Below are 20,670 nucleotides of genomic sequence, written 5' to 3'. Positions count from 1 at the left end.
TCCATATATTTTACACATTTTATTCATATTGATATACTTGTATAATTTACAATTAAATAAGTCAATTCACATAAATATCAAATATTGTGTGCCACATTCAAGCGCAATCCATAGCTTACGTAGCGGCCACACTGAGTGGCAGTTGAGTGGAGTCCGAGTACAGTAAGTACGGCTTATGAATTATTTATAAATTGTAAATTGTACACGGTTCTCAGGGGCATGAGCGGCTATTGCTGAGTCGGGGATCAAACTGTTGAGCGAGCTCCTTTGGCCAGGACTCGGATATTATAGACAGATATATGTATCGAGTATACTTTGCAGGATATGTCGGTGCTGCGCGTGTGGGTCCTATATTTCGCATAAATGTGTGAGCTGTCCTGAATTTATTTACTTGCTTGCTTTATTGTACATTCGCAACGTTCGTACGGATAGTGGATGCTATCAATTAAAACTAACTCCCAAACTAAATGGCAACATGTGCGGATGCTAGGCAAATGAATTGCAAACTTTTCGCAGATTATTTTTCATTTACAAGTTCCCCTCTTCCTCCCCCTCCCCCTCCCCCTCCACTTCGACTTCAACTTCAACTAATTTGGCATAAAAAGCTCGAGGCACACAAACGTTCTCAAACTAAAGTCGCACTGAGAACCCGTTTTCGCCCCTCATTCCGAACCCAAATCGGATCGGGGCTCTCGAAATGGTAATGGTAATGGTATGGTAATGGTAATTGGACCTAAATGCATGAGCTGCCTGGCTAAATGTTTGCGTGGGACTTAGATGTAATAGCAGAACGTAAATGCATAAAATCAGTCTGACTCTTGTTTTAATACATAATTATATAGTGTAATTTATAATACATACACGAGGCTAAAGCTGAGTAATTCTGTGTCTGTGTGCATACGAGTTATGCAATTGCAAACGAAATGCAGCTGGCGCTGTAAATTATGTAAATGCTAGCGAATCCTATAAATATCTGTGCCCAAATGGGGTATACCAAGCTGGGTTTACGTAAAATTAAGTGGGTGCGTGTATGTACAGAGTTTCAATTATGATGACGGGCACCTAAGGCAGGTGCGCCCGAAAGTATGCTACGTTCGATTGGCGGGAAGGACCTCAGTCCTCCGAGTGAATCCTGTACTGCGGCTTGCGTCTAATGGTGGCGAAGTATTGCGCTTGCTGTTGCTTCTGTTGCTTCTGTTGCTTGCTGCGTTGCTGCAGCAGTTGTTGCAAGTGTTGCTGCCTTTGTTGCAGCCTCAATTGTTGCTGCTGCTGTTGCTGCCGGGGCAGTCGTCACACTGTGGTCTCGTCATCATCAATATTCCGCCTGTTTGCGACAGAAAATTGCCATTAGTGGGTCTGAAATCGGCTTATGATGAAAATATATAGGTATCCAACTATATTTCTAAATTGGCATACACGCTACACTAATTTACGTGCTCCTCTACGACGTGCAGTACTTGATAAGGTGGAATTTGTGGCATGCCACGCAGTCTCATAATTGCATGCGGATACGTGTTTAATGTACATATGTTTGGGTTCAAGCGCAAACATAATTTATGCAACTGAATTATCAAAGTGAAAAAATAAACATAATTCCACGTGTGAATTCGTGTCGGTGCGTTAGTATTGGAGGTGAGGTGTTTGTGTGAGTGGTTCAAATGTGGTTAAGTTTGTTTGGCCAGAACCCAATTAACCTGCCCAGTTATTTGAGTGTTAATGGATTCTGGTTGTTTTTCGCTAAATCACTAACTTTATTGGGCACAATGTCAATAGTTGGCTCTATTGTGTTTCACTTTAGGTGTTTCCATTTCATTTGGATTAAGCCACGCAACTCAAGTTCAGATTGTGAATTTCAATTTACCCTCTCTAGACTTTTTAAGTGCTTTTAATTTATATGTAGATTAATTAAGGAAGGTAATATTATATTTGGGTTTGGATGGCCGAGAAGTAATAATATTCAGCATCTTCTGTTCACTAACAATTGGAATTAAGGACTTAACTAACTAGGGGGTATTGATGTAAGTAGGCGTTCAATAATCTTGCCAGTCATTGAGTAGCGTTTCAAGTTAACTAAGTCTAACTGGAGGGACTAACTAGGAACGGACACATGTCCTTTACTCATTATACCATATGGTTAGCGACCAGGGATACTGTTGCCTCTGTTGCCTGCGATGCAGCCAAATAATGTCGAACTGTGGAGATGTTTAGGTTGTATATAAGGTCTGTTTCTGTAGCGGATGAGTGAGTGGGAATGGCGTGGGCATGATGGACTGATGTAACAGATACAGTCGTTGGGGGGAATTAATAAATGTGTTGAATGCGTAAATTCGATAGTACACGTTCCAATTAAATGCAGCACGAAATTCGAGCATTCGGTTTACAAATTAGAAAGTGTGAGATTCAACTGATTGGATTAATCAAACTAATGAACAAAGAACCATTCGATGGCTGCGGTGGCCAAATGATACGAAAATCAATATTTAATATTTACATTCAATTTAAAATGGTCAAATCAAATTAAAACGGGTGCACTTTGGAATTAGTTAAAGAGCTCGAAATCGAAATCGAAATCGAATCGAATCGTTTTATGCACACCCTAGCTACGAAAAATGAACGCAAACTCAAACGAAGACGTTGATGGAAAAGTGGAAAATGGGAAATGTGATGTGCGATTTGAAAATGCATTTTACTTGTGGTTTACCTCTGAGCTGTTGTTGTTGTAGTAGTAGTAGTTGAATTTGTAGTTGTGTGGTTGTAGTTGATGTTGTTTGATTTGGGCGGGTTTGTTGGGTTTGGATGAATGGAACACGAGCCGCCATCGCATTTTGCATTACGTCGAATTTCAGTTTGCATTTTAGTTTTTTTTTGTTGTTTTTTTGTTTTTTTGTTGTATTTTGTCGATTATAAGTGTGTGTTTGCGGTATGCGTATGTGTGTGTTTGGGTTTATTTTTCAAACAGCCAAATCAGAAAGAGAGAGAGAGAGAGAGAGGGAGAGAGCGAGAGCACGATAGAAGTGAAAGATAGTCAAATTAGATATGCTTCAAACGTTCCCAGGACCAGCTGAAAGGATATGGACATGTATACGTGTAGAGAGAGTATATGGTATGTGTGTAGGAGTGTGCGTGTGTGTGTAAGCGTGCAGTGAGTGTGTGTTGGTTGTACCATATTGATTTGCATTGTTTTCAGTTTTCAGTTTTCAGTTTTCAGTTTTCATTGTTGTGAAAAAAGTCGAATGGCACAAAAGGGTTTATGTCATTGTAGTTGTTGATTCGAATGACACAAAGAAAAGAGAATCAGAAACAAAGGACCACAGATTAATTGCTGGATTCAAAACGGAGAACGAACGGGAATTCCTCAACCAAAACTAATCATCTAGGCCAACAGAAAACTTAAATCAGGACACGGGATGGGCTGCACAGGGAGCACAAGAAGCATTAACTGGTCATCAGGACCTCACAACAAAACTGAAACCAAAACCAAAACCAAAACCTAAACCGAAGCCCACATGTCACAGAAATCTCCCAAAACCAAATGTTTCCACTGGTGCCCGACTAAGTCTATAAGATTTTTCAGGCAAGTGAGTGCCGAAACCGATCACCAGAGACTTCTGTGACATACTGGATGGGCAATCTGGCTGCAGAGCTTCTGGGCAACTTACTCGGTATCCGTGATGCTGGTCAGTGGCCCCAGCGGCTGCATGGGAGCCACCATGCTGGAGGGCGGCGAGGAGGCTCTGGAACTGTGCCGGGATCCGCCATTCAGGGTGTGCCTACCCAGCAAGCCCGGGTTGTTCACATCGTTGACCAGGGCCACTCCAGGTGGCTGCATCAGCTGGGATCCGTGGAGCGACGGCGGTTGGGTGTGGCTCAGCTTCCTGGCGGGCAGGTGGTCCTCCTCGGCGGTGTAGGGAAAGTGGTAGCCATTCTTATCCGATCCCTCGGACAGTCTGTCCTGCAAATGGTGATGCTGCTGCTGCTGCTGTTGCTGCTGCTGCTGGTGGTAGTCGTTCTTTAGGAGCGAGTGTACCGAGTGCAGGGAATCGGTTGCATAGGCGGGCTGTCTCTTGAGGCTGTAATGGCCATCCCTGGATCCATAGATATCGGGTGTTATGCGATCCTTGGACAGGTAAGGCGACTCCGACTTGGCGCCCAGGTAGCCACTGCCGAGCGTGCGCTGCTTGTCGTATATGTTGTCACTCAAGTAGGCGGCATCCGGGTGGAAACTCCTCATGTGACCAATCGTCTGGGAGCCACTGCCTCCGCCGGGGTAGTCCTTTTCGCTGCCATAGTGACTGGGTGGCTTGTAGGAGCCATACTTGTCGGGATACTCTCCGCGTCTTCCATACAGGCTGTCCTCGTAGCCCTCCCGAGCATCTCGGATGTTTTCCAAGATCGAGGGCGGCATATTGATTTTGTTGTGGTGCTGCTGCAGGTAACTGGTGTCCGTGAGATCGGGATTGGGCAGGGGATTCGGCGAGATGGTCATCTTGGCCTGCCCGTGCACGTGTTCGTTATCGGATCCCGTGTCCTGGGACCATCGTCCGATGTTCGGAGGCGATTGCAAATACGCATCCGGCAGCTGACTGGACCAGCGCGGCGCATAGACGGGCTTATTTACGCTCGGGAAGAGCTGCGGACTCTGCACCACATTCAGTTCCGGCGGCGTGGTGGCCTGCACGTGCTCCGTGATGTTGGGTAAATAGGCTGGCGTCGAGCTGACCGCCGTGCTGCGATGTGTGCCAGAAGATCTGGCAGTGCGGGATTCATCATCATCGCTGGAGTGGCTGCTGGCTAGTTCGAGGGATCGTCCATCCGTTTCGGAGCCGGAGTCTGAGTCCTTCCTCTGGCGTCGGGATGGCTTCTCCTCGCCACCTCTGCTCCGTCCCGTTGTTGAAGACTCAAAGCCCCTCAGGAAACTCGGAGCATCGCTGGCTGAGTTGTAGTTCGAGGTGGACGTGGAGGTCTGCCTCAGTTGTCCATCGCTGTACGGACTGGAACTCGTTTTGGCCGTACTTCGCGACGTAGTGCTACTAGCGCTTATGCCTATGTTTCGCCTGGTGGTGGTGTCATATCCACCTGTCAGGAAGTTACTCGGCCTCGCCGCTGCATTCACGTTGTGGGAGCTATTGCTAACCACCATGGAGGAGTCCAGGAGCGGAACCTTGCGACCCATGCAACGCAGACAGGTGCGTTGGAGGTTCTCCCGCACCCGCTTGTTGATGATGCAGTATCCAATGAGGCAGAAGAGCGCGTGGAGGAGCACCACGCCGGAGAGCAACAGGCTCAGCAGCTGGGAGTGCTCCGAGGCGGCCAGCACCGCTAGTACCCACATGACTCCCATCAGTGGCAGCGATACCACCGACAGCCAGAGAAGCGTGCGCAAATTGCCGAATCCAAGCACGTGATCCTTCAGCGTAAAGGCAGCCTTGACGGAGACGAAGAGGATGAGCAGGTTTACCACGGACATGCCCGCAATGGGACCCACCAGCCACCACACGACGGGCTCGTAGACAGACAGCCAGCAGCTGTGAGAGAGTTGGAGAGGAATTTAAATGCATATTTTTCCAGTTAGTCTGAGCTACAAATTAGGATTCATATTTCAGATACTCACAATAAACTGTTTCCGTACTCATGGGCACGCACTCCAACAGATAATCCGACTACGATGGCCGGAGCACCGTATCCCATGGCGAAGTAGAAGCCCATGGGTCCGTGGTTGATGTCCCGCATTTCGGTGAGCATCCTGTACAGATGGACGCAGTCCACGGTGGTCCAGGCGAAGGCAGCCAACCAGAAGTAGTGCAGACAGATGGCCGTCAGCTTGCAGGGAAACTCGCTCTCCAGGAGCTGCCGGCGCGACTGCATTCCCACGAAGAACAGGAGCTCCGCGCAGAAGACACAAAGCACGATGTTCTGGTGAATGGTGTTCGAGTTGGTTTGCTGGCCACGTAGGAGGGCCAGAGCTAGGAGCACTCCCAGCAGCAGGGGCAGTGACACCAGGAAGGCGGAGTACGAGGTGATCTGCACCAGGAGCGAGGGTTCGGGGATGTCCTCTGGATCAATTACGTCCACAATGACAGCATAGCTGGAGATATGGGTGCAGCTGCAGTTCACAAGGATAGCTGGCTGCGACGCAGGATTAAAGTCTCCATCGAAGTCGGGAATCTCCGTCTGACAGCCCAGTCTGGTCCACTGATTGGTGAAGGAGTTCCAGCGCACGCATTGGGGATTCGAGCGGGGTCCAAAACGAGCTGAGTCCACATCCAGCCACATTTGCAGCTTTATGGGCTGTGCCAAGTGGGGCGAGCCCAAGGATCTGTACACCACCTGTTCTGATTGCTGCACTTGCTCCGAAGGATATGTGACCTCTACCTGCCTCTTCACCAATCGACGATCTCTATACACCGCCTCGTTCTCACCCTTTTGCTGCTCATCACTTCCAGTGGAACTGACGCCTTCATAGTTTGGATTGAGCATCTCGGGGGAGTCGGGAGAGATGACCTCCTCGCCGGAGTTGCCATGGAACTCAATGTCGTCCAGATTTAGGTGAATGTGTGGCTCCCTCTCTTCGCCGTCTTCACCACTAGAAGCCTCCTGCTGTTCCACAGAGCTAACTGGTGGCGGTATTTCATGGGCTGTTATCCGTATATCCTCGATCTGTTGCTCACTACTGCTCGTCGGAGCTTTGGGTACATCGAAGACCTCCACAAATTGTTGTTCCGTGCTGCCTGCAGAAGATGATGATGGCGATGACGAGGAGAAGATCTTTCGCGACGGTACCTCCAGGTGCTGTGTCTCCTGCTCCCGTTCCCGTTCCATGGAGGGCACTAGGATCTGCAGCGAGAGAATGGGGGTGGCCAGCTCTACATCCACACCCCAGCGACGGGTTATGGTCTCATCATACAGATCGGGGAGCAGCTGGCCCACATCCTTGTATTGCGCATACGCCACGATGGCACGATGGTCATGGCTACCTCCGCGTCGTCCACTCTGTGAGATCTCATCGCTTTCCGGAGGCGTAATCCCCAGCATCTCCAGGGGCACCAGTACCTTGGTGTGCTGATCAAACTTGCGGCGATCCAATATGTAGTTGTTGTACTTGGGGAAGCTAATCACTGGTCGCTGACGAGCCGAGTGCTGCAGGAATCCACTGGTGTCCGGCAGCACCACACTCTCTGTGGTAAATGCATTCGGCTTAAGGTACTTGCTCCGGTGGTATTCGCTGAGCTGCTCCGGCTCATAGCCGAACAGGGACTCCGTGGTGACGATGTCCAAGCCAAGGACCATATTGGGTTGCACGATCTCGAAGGGACTAGTGTAGGTGTCATGCTGGGATCGAGCTAGAACCACCAGGTACTTGTTAAACGCATCAACCAGGTCGTCTGGTCCCCTTTGAATGAGTTCCGTGGCCCTTCTCCATTCCGCCTCGTATTTTCGGTCCAGTATAACGCTAGCCACATCCACCAGATTCTTAATGAAGTATTTGTCCTGGCTGTGCGACAAGTTGAGGCCACTTTGCATGAGCTCATAGTTGATCAGCTCCTGCAGAAGGCCCTCGGTCACCAGAAGATCAGCGCCGTACAGACGGTCATGGGTGAATTTCAGTTCATCGGAGAGGTAGTCCATCTCCAGTTCATGTGACCAGACATTCCCGCCATTGCTGAGCAGGAAGGACGATTCCATTTTGTAGCGGCGGCTGGGACGGCCATTGCCCAGGGTCTTTTGATCCTTGCTGGCACCTCTCCTGTCCACCGCCTCGCAGGCTTTTCTCAGCTGCTCCGCCATTTTGATGGCCACAAAGGAGTTGAGCTCCAGCTCGAGTTTCTCCAGCTGCGACAGCTGGCGACGCAGCTCCACAAAGGGCTCCGAGGTGCAGTTGTACATGTCCGGTGTGTTCCAGCTGCCCGATTGAGCATCGCAGGTGCGTTGCCCCTTTCCTCGAGCCGGCGGCGGACATCCTTCGATGGCAACTCCGCCCAGAGGAGTGCGTGGCCACCATACGCCACCGGCAAAGGATCGGGGGCAGGCATCGTAAACAACTTCGCATCCACTGAGGGTGACTTCGGCATAGGGATTTGAGCAGGAGTCGCACCTACGTCCAATAACTCCTTCCCGACACTCGCATTGTCCTGTCAGAGGATTGCAGGCTCCACTGAAGCTACCGATGGAGTAGCAGTCGCAGGAAAGGCAGGCGGTTTCGTTCGGCGGCTGGTAATGATTCGTCTTGCAGTAGCACTGTCCGGTGGTCTTGTTGCAGTCCGGATGGTAGCCTTGGGCCAGATCGCATCTACAGGGACCGCACACCCGTTCGCCCCACCAGCCGCCTGGACACGGTTGCTGAAGTTCCTTCTCACAGTAATCGCCATGCCGGGAACTGCTGTTGCATTCGCAATCGTAACCTCGCGGCAAACTTGTGTTGGCTTGGCAAACTCCGGAGGCACAAGGCCTCACCGTGCAGATGGGCGCACACTCCGCACCCACATAGCCGGCGTCACACTCGCAGTTGGACAGATCCCAAGAGCTTTGGCAGGATGAGTGATTGGGACAGTGATCCGGACACTGGGCACGTGACTCGCAGCCATCTTCCACATTCTCCCGAATGGTTGGACGCGACAGAACCGATTGCCCTGCTCCAATGCGCACATCCTGAATGCATCCCTCGAAGGGAGCGGCTTCGGGAACTGTTCCAATACTGCCGTCGGGACTACCCATTACTATCTTGCCCACATAGAGGCCTTGAACCTTCTGCGACATGGGCACCGATCCGGAACGCTGTCCATAGTCCACCGAGAAGTGTATCTCGGAGCCCTGTTGCCAGCGAATCTCGACTCTGTGCCACTCGCCGTCGGAGAGGAAGGCTCCAGCCAAATACATGGGTTCTCCATCGAAAATATAGTACAGTACTCCCTGCCTCAGACAAACTGCGGCCGAACTGTTCTGTCCTATTTGGATTTGGAGCAGGAAAGCCTCTTTCTGGCGCGTTCGCAGCGAGAAGGAGGTGGTCCATGGCAACTGGATGGGTCGCAGAAGGGGATTGAAGCTGAGACTGCCGTCTCCGGAGAATCGCCACGGAGCTGGTATATTATCCTGGCAGCTGTTTCCGGCATAGCCCTCGGGACACTCGCAGGAATAGGTGCCCCAGCCCTCGCGGCAGGTGCCGCCATTGAAACACGGTTCGGATTGGCAGAGCGGCGCCTTTTGGGGGCAGCCAGCCAACGTTCCATTATCCGCCACATAGGAGTTGAGATCAACGAAGCGATCATCGATTCGAAGGTCAGAGATGCAGCCCACAAAGTCGCGATTGGTCACCGGGAAGTGGGCCGGAATGCGAGGCAGTCCGCCCACTTGCAAAGGTCCTGTCAGATCCAGGAAGCGATGGCAGGTCTCGGTGAGCAGCGAGCAGCGTTTGTCCAACTTCAAGGTAGTGCGGTTAGCGCAGCTCCATCTGTCACCCAGTTGGCCAGAAAGGGCAATGGCTGTGTCACAATCATCCAGCACTAAGGTGACACTTCGGTTCAGATAGACCACTTCCACCTGGTGCCACTTTCCATCGGACACCTTTGCCTCCTGCATCACCGAAATCCTTTCGCTGTGATCGCCCAAGGAAAAGGAGAAGCTCACGTGTCCTTCGTGGATCTCCAGGGCAATGAAGTCATGCAGTTCGTTGTACCTTCCGTTGTAGAGCAGCAAGCCATTCTCCTGGACGGTGGCAAAGCGCAGCTTAAGATTAAATCGATGCCTTTGCTTGAGACTCTCGAAAGTCAGGAAGGAGTTGCGCCCAAAGGCACGGGCTCGCAGCTCGCAGGTGGCCGTGTAGGGAGGCGGCTGGGAGCTGGGATAGTTGCCGAGGCAGGACAAGCCACCCTCACATGTTTCCGACGGACAGGGACGCAGGTGGCCCACTCCTGTTTCGCAATTCTGGCCAGTATGCGTGGAGGGACATACACAAGTGTAGCCACCTTCGCGCCGTACACAGGTTCCGCCATTCTGGCAGGGATCAGAGTAGCAGAGGTCCACCTCCGTGTCGCACAGATAGTGCTCCTTGCTGCCCGTAAAGCCTTCTGGACAGGAGCAGGCAAACGTATTGACCGGATAGATGGGCCTGAAGAGGACCGTATCGCTGTGTATGAACTCGGAAGCGTTTCCAAACTTCAAGACGGTCAAACACTCTTCGAAATTCAGACAGGGTTCCCGCACGCAGAGATTGTCGTCGAAGGGCAGGACCTCCACGGTGGCCAGTCGGGCGAGGATGGCTCTGTTCAAGTAGACTCGCTCCTGCAGATACTGCGGCGTGTAGAACTCCTCGTGGGACACATCCGGTCGGCGGGCCGAGAAGCTGACGTTCAGGATTCGCGAGCTCACGTCCGTGTCGTCCTGAATGCTAAACACAAATATGTGTTCCTTGGGACAGGGAATAATGGCAGCCAAGCCGTCCAGGAAAAAGTTCAGCAAGGGCGACAGGAAGGCCTCCTCCGTCATCTCATTTAGTCGCACCGTTACCGAGTTGAAGAGCATGTCCTCCGTGATCAGTCGCACGGAAAGCTGCATAATGGCCTTGGCTTCGTTAATTCCATCCGACACGGACACCTCCATGGTGGCGAACTTGGGCACATTGGTATTCAGCTGGGGACTCAGCACCAGGCCTCCCGAGCTGCTGTTCAGACGCAGTAGATTGGCATTATTGCCGGAAAGAATCCTGTAGTGCAGCTTGTCGCTCACATCGGCATCGAAGGCTGGAATGCGTCCAATCTCGCCACTGGGAAAATGGTCGCGGAAATTGTTAAATATCACTTGAAAGTCCCGCAGCACTGGCGCATTGTCGTTCACATCCGTGACCAGGATCTCGATGTGGGCATCGTTACGCAACGGGGGGCTGGCTGCCCGAACCACCAACTCGAATCGCTTTCGAGTGGATTCATAGTCCAGTTCGGTCATGGTCAGCAGTTGAGCACGCTCGGAGCCGGGTCGGGTCACCAAGGAAAAGGCATTGGAGTCATCGCCGCCAATGATGGAGTAGTGCACCACTGCATTGACGCCCTCGTCGGGATCGTGGGCATGAATCTCGCCCACAACAGAGCCCACGGGCGAGTTTTCCGGCACATAGAGTGTGATTTTGTCGGATGCAAAAGTCGGTGGGGAGTCATTGACATCCTCCAATCGGATTTGCACCTCCACGGTGCTGGAGAGCGGTGGTGATCCCTTGTCCACGGCAATCGCGGTGAGATGGAAGACGGCCACACTCTCCCTGTCCAATCCCTTGTTGGTGCGAATGGTGCCCGAGGTGGGATCTATGACAAAGGATCCGTCCTCTACGTCGCGGTCACTCAGCAAGTACTTGATGCGTCCATTGAGGCCCACGTCGGGATCACTGGCTGCCACCTGGATCACGGAGGTTCCGACTAGGGCATCTTCCAAAATGGAAGCCTGGTACAGTGGGCTCTTGAAAGAAGGCGCATTGTCGTTGACATCGGTCACGCCAATCTCCACGTCGGTGGTGTCACTTAACGAAGGGTTACCTCCGTCCTTGGCGGTCACGGTGAGCAGGTAGCCACTGGTGGTCTCCCGATCCAGAGCAGCATTAGTGACAATGGCACCCGTCTGCGGGTTAATCGAAAACGGATCTGGACTGCCCAAGCCGTTGATACTCTCTTCATTGAGGGAGTAGGTGATCTGGGCATTCACTCCCACATCACTGTCGGTGGCGGAAACCACGAGGACAGTGGTGCCCACAGGGGCATCCTCAAACACCGAAGCGCTATAAGGAGCATTTTCAAAGATGGGAGCGAAGTTGTTGGCATCCGTAATGTTAATGTGGACAGTGGCCGTGTCAGAGCGTCCTCCGGAATCGGTGGCAGCTACTGTGAGCAGGAAGCGCTTCTCCTGCTTGTAGTCCAGCGACTGGGCAATGGTAATAAGGCCACGACCATTCTGGGAGGTGATCGCAAAGCGTCCCCTGGTGTTGCCCGTCGTGATCTCGTAGTGCAAGCGGGAGTCCTCATCCGGATCCGTTGCTGTGACTGTGGTGACCGGAGTGCCTGGCGGTTGATCCTCGCCCACGTTCGCCTCGTAGTACTTGGGATTAAAGGCCGGATCATTGTCGTTGACGTCCTGCACGGTGATCACCACCGAGGAACTGGCCGACTTGGGGGGCACACCACCATCCTTGGCCACCACCTGGAAGGCAAAGCGACCCTGCTCCTCCCGATCCAGCGGCTTTATGGTTTGCACCCAGCCAGTACGCGGATCCACGGCTAGGGGAAAGTTGTCATCCCTTTCGGAAATGCTGTAGGTAATCTCTGCATTGGCGCCTTCGTCGGAATCGTAGGCCTGCACCCGAATGATGTTGTAACCCACGGGAACATTCTCCAGTACGCTCTCCTGAAACTGCGAGGTGTAGAACCTCGGGGCATTGTCGTTCGCATCGATGACGTTGACCAGGAGCTGGGTGGTGTTGCTCCTGGAGGGACTGCCGCCATCTTGAGCCCGAATCACCAGCCTGTAGCTGCGCACGCTTTCGTAGTCCAGCGGCTTCACTAGACTCACATCGCCGGACATCGAGTCGATGGAGAACTGCGACTGCGTGTTTCCGCCGATTATAGCGTATCTAATGGCGGCATTGTTGCCTTGATCCGCATCCGTTGCCCTGATGTGCGCAACGGTGTTATCCTCAGCGCCGCCCCATTGATCCTCCGGCACTTGGACTGTATAGGTGCGTTCACTGAACTGCGGGTAGTTGTCGTTGTCGTCGAGTACCTTCACCTGGACACTGGCCGTGGCCGTTCGTCGCTCACTTTGGGCGGAGGCCAGGTCCGCTGCGGTCACCAGCAGATGATAGCTGTCCGAGGTCTCCCGGTCCAGACTGCTCCTCGTCGAGATCACGCCCGAGCGGGAGTCGATCCGGAAGATGGGCATTTCCTGGTCCTGAGCCAAGCCGGCGCCATCTGGGCAAGAAAAAAAATACAATAAATTATAAATTATTAAATATAATAAATACAATAAATTTAAAACGATTCCAAATCTGACAAATCTTTATAACTTACCAGTAACGGCCTCGATTCCGTACTCGATCTCCGCATTCTTGCCAATGTCCTGGTCGGTTGCTCGCAGCGTTATCACCGTGGATCCCACAGTGGCTCCTTCGCGGATACTCGCCTCGAACTGCTCCGCCTCGAAGGTGGGACTGTGGTCATTGCAGTCCAGGACGTTCACCTGCAGCGTCGTGGTGCCCGATCGCGGTGGGAAGCTATCGTCCGTGGCCACCACCCTAAAGTAGTGCACGTCCATGAGCTCGCGATCCAAGCTGGCGGAGGTGGTAACCACGCCAGTCCTGGAGTCCACCTTGAACAGCGACTGCGAGCGGGAGTCCAAGAGTGAGACCATGGAGTAAACCACTGGCGAGTCCTCGGGATCTCGGGCCCGCACCGTGGTCACCGCGGCGCCTGCCGGCTGCTCCTCGAGCACGGAGGCCACATAGAGGGCTTGCTCAAAGTAGGGTGATTGATTGCGGAGCTCCCTTCGCACCCTGCGGGCGATGTCCGTATCGTTGAACTCCTGATGGTGGTACACAATCTTCAGGCGATGGTCCGAGTCCACGATGTCGCGTCGGTCGCACCTTATGTTGAAGGTAATGCTCACTTTCCACATGGACTCGGCGATGCACACATCCCTGCTGGCCACCAGATCTCTGCTCTGGTGCTCGATGGCGAAGCGCTCGTCGTTCACATCCAGGAAACTGACCTTGCAGTGCTGGCAAACGCTCCGTGGCAGAAAGGCGTTCAGGCTGTTGATGAACTGGGATCTTCGCAAGCAGATCTGGTTCCACTTGTCCGTGGTGTGGATGGCATAGGAGGCGTAGGTCTCTGAGATCCACTGCTTGGCATCCGAGATGCGTCGATGCAGGGCGGGCTGGAGGTGCAGCGGATCCGGCGATCCCACTGCCCTTCTCTTTCGACTCAGAATCCTGTGCCGCATCTCGTTGTCGAAACTGTCGCCGAATATCAGATCTCCAGCGCGGAACTCCGTGCTGTTTTGCCGGAACACCTGCTCCAGCTGGTTGCCATTCAGTTGGCTCAACTCCTGCACGGATCGCCTTCTCCGCCGCTTTGAGTAGCCCGTATTGTCCTCCTCCTCGTAGTGATGGTGATGCAGTTCCTGCTCTATCCTCCTGTCCTCATTGCAGCTGTGGCCCGAAACGAAGATCCGCACCGGTAGACTGTAGTAATCTATGCTGCGCAGCCGGTTCGAGGTGGAGTCCACGTAGAAGGTGAACAGGTTCGGATAGTAGATGCCATCGCACTTGAGGGCCTTTCTCAGCTGAATCTGGCCATCCTTGTGATTCACGGCGACCAGATGGTGCACAAAGTTGGCCGACTTGTGGGCATTGATCTTGTAATGCCGTTCGGAGCCAAGTTTGTAGACGGAGGCGTTGAAGATTACTGTGCCAGGAGGCGTGTCCTCGTGCACGATAATCAAATAGCTCCTGATGAGCGACGATTGCAGCAGGAGCACAAGCAGCACCAGGAGCAGGCCCAGGGGCCTTTGCAGGACCTCCCTCGTTTGCATGACTCCACCACGTGGCCCTATTCCGCTCGATGTGTGTGTGTGTTTCAGCCTGTCCCCCGTGTGTGTGTGTGGGTGGTGTGTGTGTGTGGAGCGTGTGTGTGGGTGTGGCGAGAACCAACAAACCACAGTGCAATTAATGGTCCTATTCAATTATCATCGGTGGGCGGTGCGGCGGGCGTGGCCATCTGTCTGAAAAGGACAAGAAAATTTGGGGAGTCAGTGAGGCTGGCGAAGGTAATTGAGTTGCGTTTTCCCTGGAAAAGTGTACAAATAATTTACCTTTTCAAACTTCAAAATAAATTCATGTTTGCTGCTTTCAGCACCACACGCATTTGGGCTTCTCCTCCACGAGTGTTATAGAACTAAATTTGTGTCTGCTTTGGCAGTTTTAATGCTGCCTTTGACTTAATTAAAAACTCTTCATGAAAAGCTCTCGCAAATTTTAGAGCAACCTACAAAGCAGCGGGCCACATTTTTAATTTCATTTTCCTACGCCACGAAGACGAGCTAATATGAAGCTAGATAAAGTGAAATTTAATCTCTTTCGGTTTTCTTTGCCGCTTTGTTTGGCCAAACCATTTTTCCCAGCCCCTTTGACATTTTTTGCAAAATGAAGTATACAGCTTAATCAGACAACGAGCAGCAAAACTGGTGACATTGGCGCGAAATGTTGGCTGGCGTAGGTCGAGGGTCGCTGAGGGTGCAGCCAACAAAATGCCACAATGTCACACTGTCCGAAGCTCGGATGACCGTTGCCCGTTGCCCGTTGCCCGTTGCCCGATGACCGGTGGTCATTTGGTCGCTGGAGCTGAAAATTTAATGAAATTCGATTTGATGTTCCTCTAATGGCCATTTGGCCGGCGTTTCGGCCACGTTAATTAACTGAAGGCAGGCGAACACGTACGGGCTGGCTCACACCATACTAAAGTTACGATTTGGCCAGCCCACTGGGCTTAGACCGTTCAGGTGCCAAAAGGGTGTGGGGTCAAGGGTCCTCGCAGTCGTGTCGAATTCCATTTCGCATTCAAGTTGCAACTAAACTGTTTGTTCGTTGCGTTGCTCATTTCGGCGCAGATAATTCGCACGTTCGCCCCATGAAGCTCCCATCGAGCGAAAGTCCCCATTTCTGGTCCTGGCCTCCATTGCGTATACGCACTGGTGTACGGCACACATGCATTGCACGACAGAGTCCTGTGAATGGGTGTCCACTGGACTGACTGTCATTTAATGCGGATCTAAAATAAATCGCACTGTGTGGAAATAGTAAAATATTTTTTTTAGGGCATTCTGCTTATATACAGGCATTGCAATAAGTAAAGGTTGTGAGCAAGTTCTTAACTTTTGGAACGCTTTCTTAACAATGCCTGTCTGACCTGCGCATTTATTTAGCGTTTGAAATACATTCGTTCAGAATGTTTAGTTTCCTGCAAGTTATAGCACACTTTAAACTACAAACCTCCGTACTCAAGACGACCATTACACAAATGTGTTTCCCATTTAGGAATAAGGCTGGCTAGAGGACTGCCACAATGCTCACAGGACATATGGAGTGCGAGCTCGCATTCTCGAGGAGTCTGGGGTCCTGGGTTCCATTTTTGTTATTTTTTTGGAGAAATCCCCCAGACTGCAGTTGCGTGTGAGTCGCTTGTCGCCGTGTTAATTGCAGTGTTAAAATGTTTAATTAAAATTTCAGCTTGGCCGCCTTCGACGTAGACGTGTGCCAGACCCAGGCGCAGACATTATTATTGTTATTGTTTTTCCGGGCGGCTGAGAGCACACACACCACGCATTTCGCTTTTCCACATTTTCCACCTGGGCGCAGCGGGCAGCGGGCAGGGGGCGGGGGGCGGGGCACACGCTTTTCATGGTTCGTCAAGCTTGAAACAGGCGCGCTGGCAGCAAACATGAAATTATTAAATTTTCACACGTTCCGTGGCCCGAAACAATTGGAAAACGAAAGGCGAAACCGAAGCGGCAGGTGCACTTTGCATAGTTTTCCCAACTAATTAATATTTTTGGCGATTGCAGCCGTTGCAATGCCGAAGTTTGCTAGCTAATTAAGAATGCGGCACTATGTCGCCTGGCAATTACAAGTTGCCATTTTGTCGACAAATCGTAATTCAAATTTATGGCGCGACATATATACATATGTATATGTGTACCATATGTGGGGCTTCGATTGGGGTAAGGTGCAATTTTTGGGTGGGCCTGAAGCCAGGCAAATATTTCCCACGTGTAACGAATATCGCCTAAATGGAAGCGGGAAATGGGAAATGCGACTGTTCATGGCCTGAAAGGGTTGGCCATAAACACTCGCGTTTTACGAGACATTCAGCCGCCCCGAGCAAAAAAACAACACCGCCAGCTGGAAACTTTTTAAGTAGCACAATCCCAGGAAGGTGTACCTGAAATATTATCCAGCCCCAAACTTCTCGCATTCTCCGGATTCCGTTCCGTGCTCCGTCTTGGCCGTTTGCAAAGTGCTAGTGTAAGCAGAGATGGGGAGTGGCGAAAATAAGGGAAACCCGAAACGTGTCAACTTTAAGCCTGATGAAAATTTATCACGGCCGCCCACTGCGGCTTTGCGAGGGCGTGGCAAGCCTTTTAAAGTCGCCTAATGAGCGCCTCCAGGCAAGAGCTGACTTTGCTGATTTTTCGCGGGCAGTGGCTTCAAAGAGCTAATGAAAATTGATCGACATTATGAAGGCGAAAGAAATATTCCTGGACTTTAATTGAATTTGCTCTGAGACTGGGCTGAGCGATTTCCCTTTTTGGGGCAAATTAATGTTATTGCTTGTTTTGTTTTGTTTTAATGAAGTGGCAAATAACCAAGGGACTCACTGTCTGTTGTCTGCGAAATTACCATAAATTCGTGGCCAGGATAAGGCGTCGCGTGCCAGACAGACATTAGCCAATTCGAGGACACGAAATGCAATAAAATTCATTGTCTGCCAGGAGACAGCGGCTTGCGTGCCGGAAATGCACTTGTCTCCGGTCTAGACGTTCTAGACGCGCCTTGGCAAGGAAACTAAATGAAAATGCGCGGAAAACGAGGCAAACAGACAAAACTGGTATTAAATAATACACCTGGCGCGTCGTGTGAGCAGCAAACTGCATTAAGGCCACCTTAGTTGGCCCACACGGCGTATACGTAATTTGGAGAGTCTGCCGAATGGCATCCTCGGCGGAGCAGCAGTGGCACAAGTGCCAGGCGCAGCTCCTAGCACCGAGTGAAAGTGTATTTTGCATTTTGGATGGCGGGGAATGCACTTCCACTCGTCCGAGCAGCAATTAAATTTGTACGAGGAAAAACCATTTGAAATGGCCTTTGTTAAGCATGCAAAATGCAATCGAGGACGACAAAAGGAAGCAGCCATTGCAGCGGAAGCGGAACAAAAAGTTTCCGCAACAACAGCAACAGCAAAAGAACCCACACGCACACACACACACACACACACACACATAGCCGTGGAAATGGGGAAAAGCGGGAAAGCAATACCGAGAGAATCGAAAGAAGAAAAGTCTCCATTGTTGCTGCTGATGCTGTAGTACTCATACTTTGCCAAAGGCTGAACAGCAACAAGCAGCTACAAATGCAACTAGCCAGCAAACCTCTGACCGAAAAGATACCCCCCCTAAAACCGCCCCCACCCGAAATAAAACACACATGCCCCCATCATCCCCACTTCCCACTCCCCAAAACACAAAACACAAGCGAACAAACGCAAGGGAACACAGCAAAGCAATGCAATTGAGCTTAAACGATAACATTGTCCAGGGCAATGCATATGGAAAACTGCGGAAAAGCAGCTACGAGTAATGTGGGGAGTCACTGCACTCGGAAAATCCTGCGCTCAATTTTCACACATTTTTTGCAGTGTCTAAACTTAGCTTTCTTAGCAAGAGAAACAAACACGAAAGTAATAAGCCCATTAAATAATAAATTAGTGGCGATTCAAGCTAACTTATATATGTTTTAGAAAATGATAACCTATTCTTAGTAAGTAATGATTTAGATTAAAGTCCTTAGCTATTTGATCATCAATTTTGTTCAAGTGTGCTGAAACCTGGAAGAGGGGAAAAGAAAACTTGACCTGCAACATGGCGTACAAATTAAAAGTGTGCCAGCGGCGAATCCAGTGGCACAGGAAGCGCAGCAGCTGAGCAGCAGAAAGGACTTGAAGTTGCAAGATTTAGAAGGAGCATTGTAAATTTCGCAGGACTCGCATTTAAATGCAAATCAGAGCTGCCGGCGATCTGCTCGCGCTCCATTAGCGCGTATCGCAGGAGGAGATTTATGTCCAACTGCCAGGATTTGCAGGAAGTAAAGGCAACAGAACAGCAGCCACTTGACATTTCCACTTAATTGTGGATGGAGCCGGGCTAAGCCAAGTTTGCCAGCCTCGACACAAAATCAATGCTGGACTCGCTCGAGCTGCCTGCCATCCGGAATTGCTTAATTAATGGGGGTAGAATCGCTGAATTAGTGCAAAAGTTCTAACTGGAGCGTTCGAGTTCTATTTGGGCATGCGTTCGGCAAAGTTTGCAGCCAAAAAGATCCCTCCAAGGACTCTCAATTTTGCAAAAGGCGTAGCAACAGCATTCTCGACAGGCCTTCGAGGACTCCTTCATAATTCAGTTGAACTCCACTTGGCCGGATCGATAGCCCACTTGGCCGGCAGGGGAAGTTTTAAGTAGATGTCAACGCTGGATGACCCGACTTCATCCTCTCCACGCATTAATTGCACAATCCGGCGGAGCAACAAGCATCCAAGTGGGAGTGGCAGTGGGTGGAAAGCCAGGGAACGGGAAATCCAACGGCAGCAGGAGCCGCATCCGCCAAAGGAAACAAAGGATGACAAACGAAATGCGTAAATGAAATGAGGGCATGAATAAGTGAGCCAGGGCCAGAGGCAGCGGGCTAGAGTGGGATTCCACTGGATTCACTTGCTCCACCACATATATCCCCGTGCATACGGGTCGGGGCACGGTTCTAAGTGCGTTGCAGTTAGCAGTTTAACTTTTGCCGTCAAGTTAATTCAGATGCAGGGCGAACACTTAGGGAAAATCTCATGATAAATGTGGGGGCTTGGGAGGTGGCTCAGTGGGCTGGTTGGCTGGTTGGCTGGTGGGCTCGTTGCAGTTGACAAGCTTTTACTTCACTCTCTTTTGCGGATTTTCCTTTGTGGCATTGTCATCGTGGTCGTTGCTTTTGCTTTCTGCTCGCAATTAAGTTTGTGTGTTGTGGCTCACACATATCGCTCACAGCGAGAATTCCACAGCAGAGTATGCACTGAGAAAAACCGCGTGCGGACATTGTGATTTATGATGCCCAACGAAAGAGCTTTCCACCGCATTTAAAGCATGATTAGTGCACAGATCAAGTGCAACTAAGTGTATAGGGTTACTAAAACAGCTGCAAATGCCTTGCATTTAGCTTTTTATCTCATTTAGTTTAGCCCGACTTAACAACGATACTAATTTTATGCACCCCCATTTCTGTGAGTGCACCAAGGGGTAAACTGGAAGGGGACAACATATGGCAGCGCTTAATCAGAAAAACAATGGCCACCATTGGCGCTACTTCTTCCGGAAATGTGCTGCCACTATACGAGGTTCCTGGCTGCTCAAGCTTTTAGCACATTCTGCCACCCATAGGAGTCCTGCGAGTCCTGGCCCAGGATATCGTGTGGGAAATAGGGGGCTGCAACAATGACAAGGAGCCGGAGGATCCGAAACGAATCGTCGGCAGTCGAGCGCAAATCCCATTGAATTTATTTTTATAGTTGTTGTAAAGTTGATTATGTTAATGCGCTTTAATTCGCATTGGAGTCGCAGTTTTATGGGGAATTTATGCAGTCCTGCCTATGAAATATTGCCAGTGATTTATCCTCCCGACGGAGCGAGGCGATTTAAGTAAATTGAAAAAGGGGCCCGACAGGGGATAATGGATAATCCTGTCAAATGGCTGGGAAGAAGCCGGAGTGCCGTCGATGAATCGGATCATTGGAATGCACATGCACACTGGGTGGGGATTTCATTAGGCGGGCAGCAGCGGGCGGAGCAGCAGGATGGGCATCTAGCCATCAGACATCAGCCATCAGCCAT

The 20,670-nt window shown here is 51.0% G+C and overlaps 1 protein-coding gene across 3 annotated transcripts in view; it reads right to left on the bottom strand.

The window, feature by feature from the left end:
- Positions 1-66: 66 nt before the first annotated feature.
- The window catches only part of LOC6547349 (protocadherin-like wing polarity protein stan), a 46,868-nt gene continuing 26,264 nt past the window's right edge, over positions 67-20,670 (bottom strand). Inside the window, exons 3-7 of one of the 3 annotated variants that reach the window (XM_026979892.1) lie at positions 13,041-14,751; positions 5,612-12,941; positions 3,660-5,525; positions 2,702-2,708; positions 67-1,324 (exon numbers count right to left, since the gene is read on the bottom strand). In XM_026979892.1, the coding sequence (XP_026835693.1) occupies positions 1,313-1,324; positions 2,702-2,708; positions 3,660-5,525; positions 5,612-12,941; positions 13,041-14,562 (10,737 nt within the window). In that variant the 5' untranslated portion in view covers positions 14,563-14,751 and the 3' untranslated portion in view covers positions 67-1,312. The other 2 variants (XM_001976146.3, XM_026979891.1) reach the window with 2 other exon arrangements.

Source organism: Drosophila erecta, unplaced genomic scaffold (genome assembly GCF_003286155.1).
Source record: "Drosophila erecta strain 14021-0224.00,06,07 unplaced genomic scaffold, DereRS2 tig00000092-arrow-pilon, whole genome shotgun sequence".
Taxonomy (NCBI): domain Eukaryota; kingdom Metazoa; phylum Arthropoda; class Insecta; order Diptera; family Drosophilidae; genus Drosophila; species Drosophila erecta.
The sequence above is the reverse complement of the archived record's forward strand: the minus strand, read 5'-3'. Positions and strand labels throughout refer to the sequence as shown.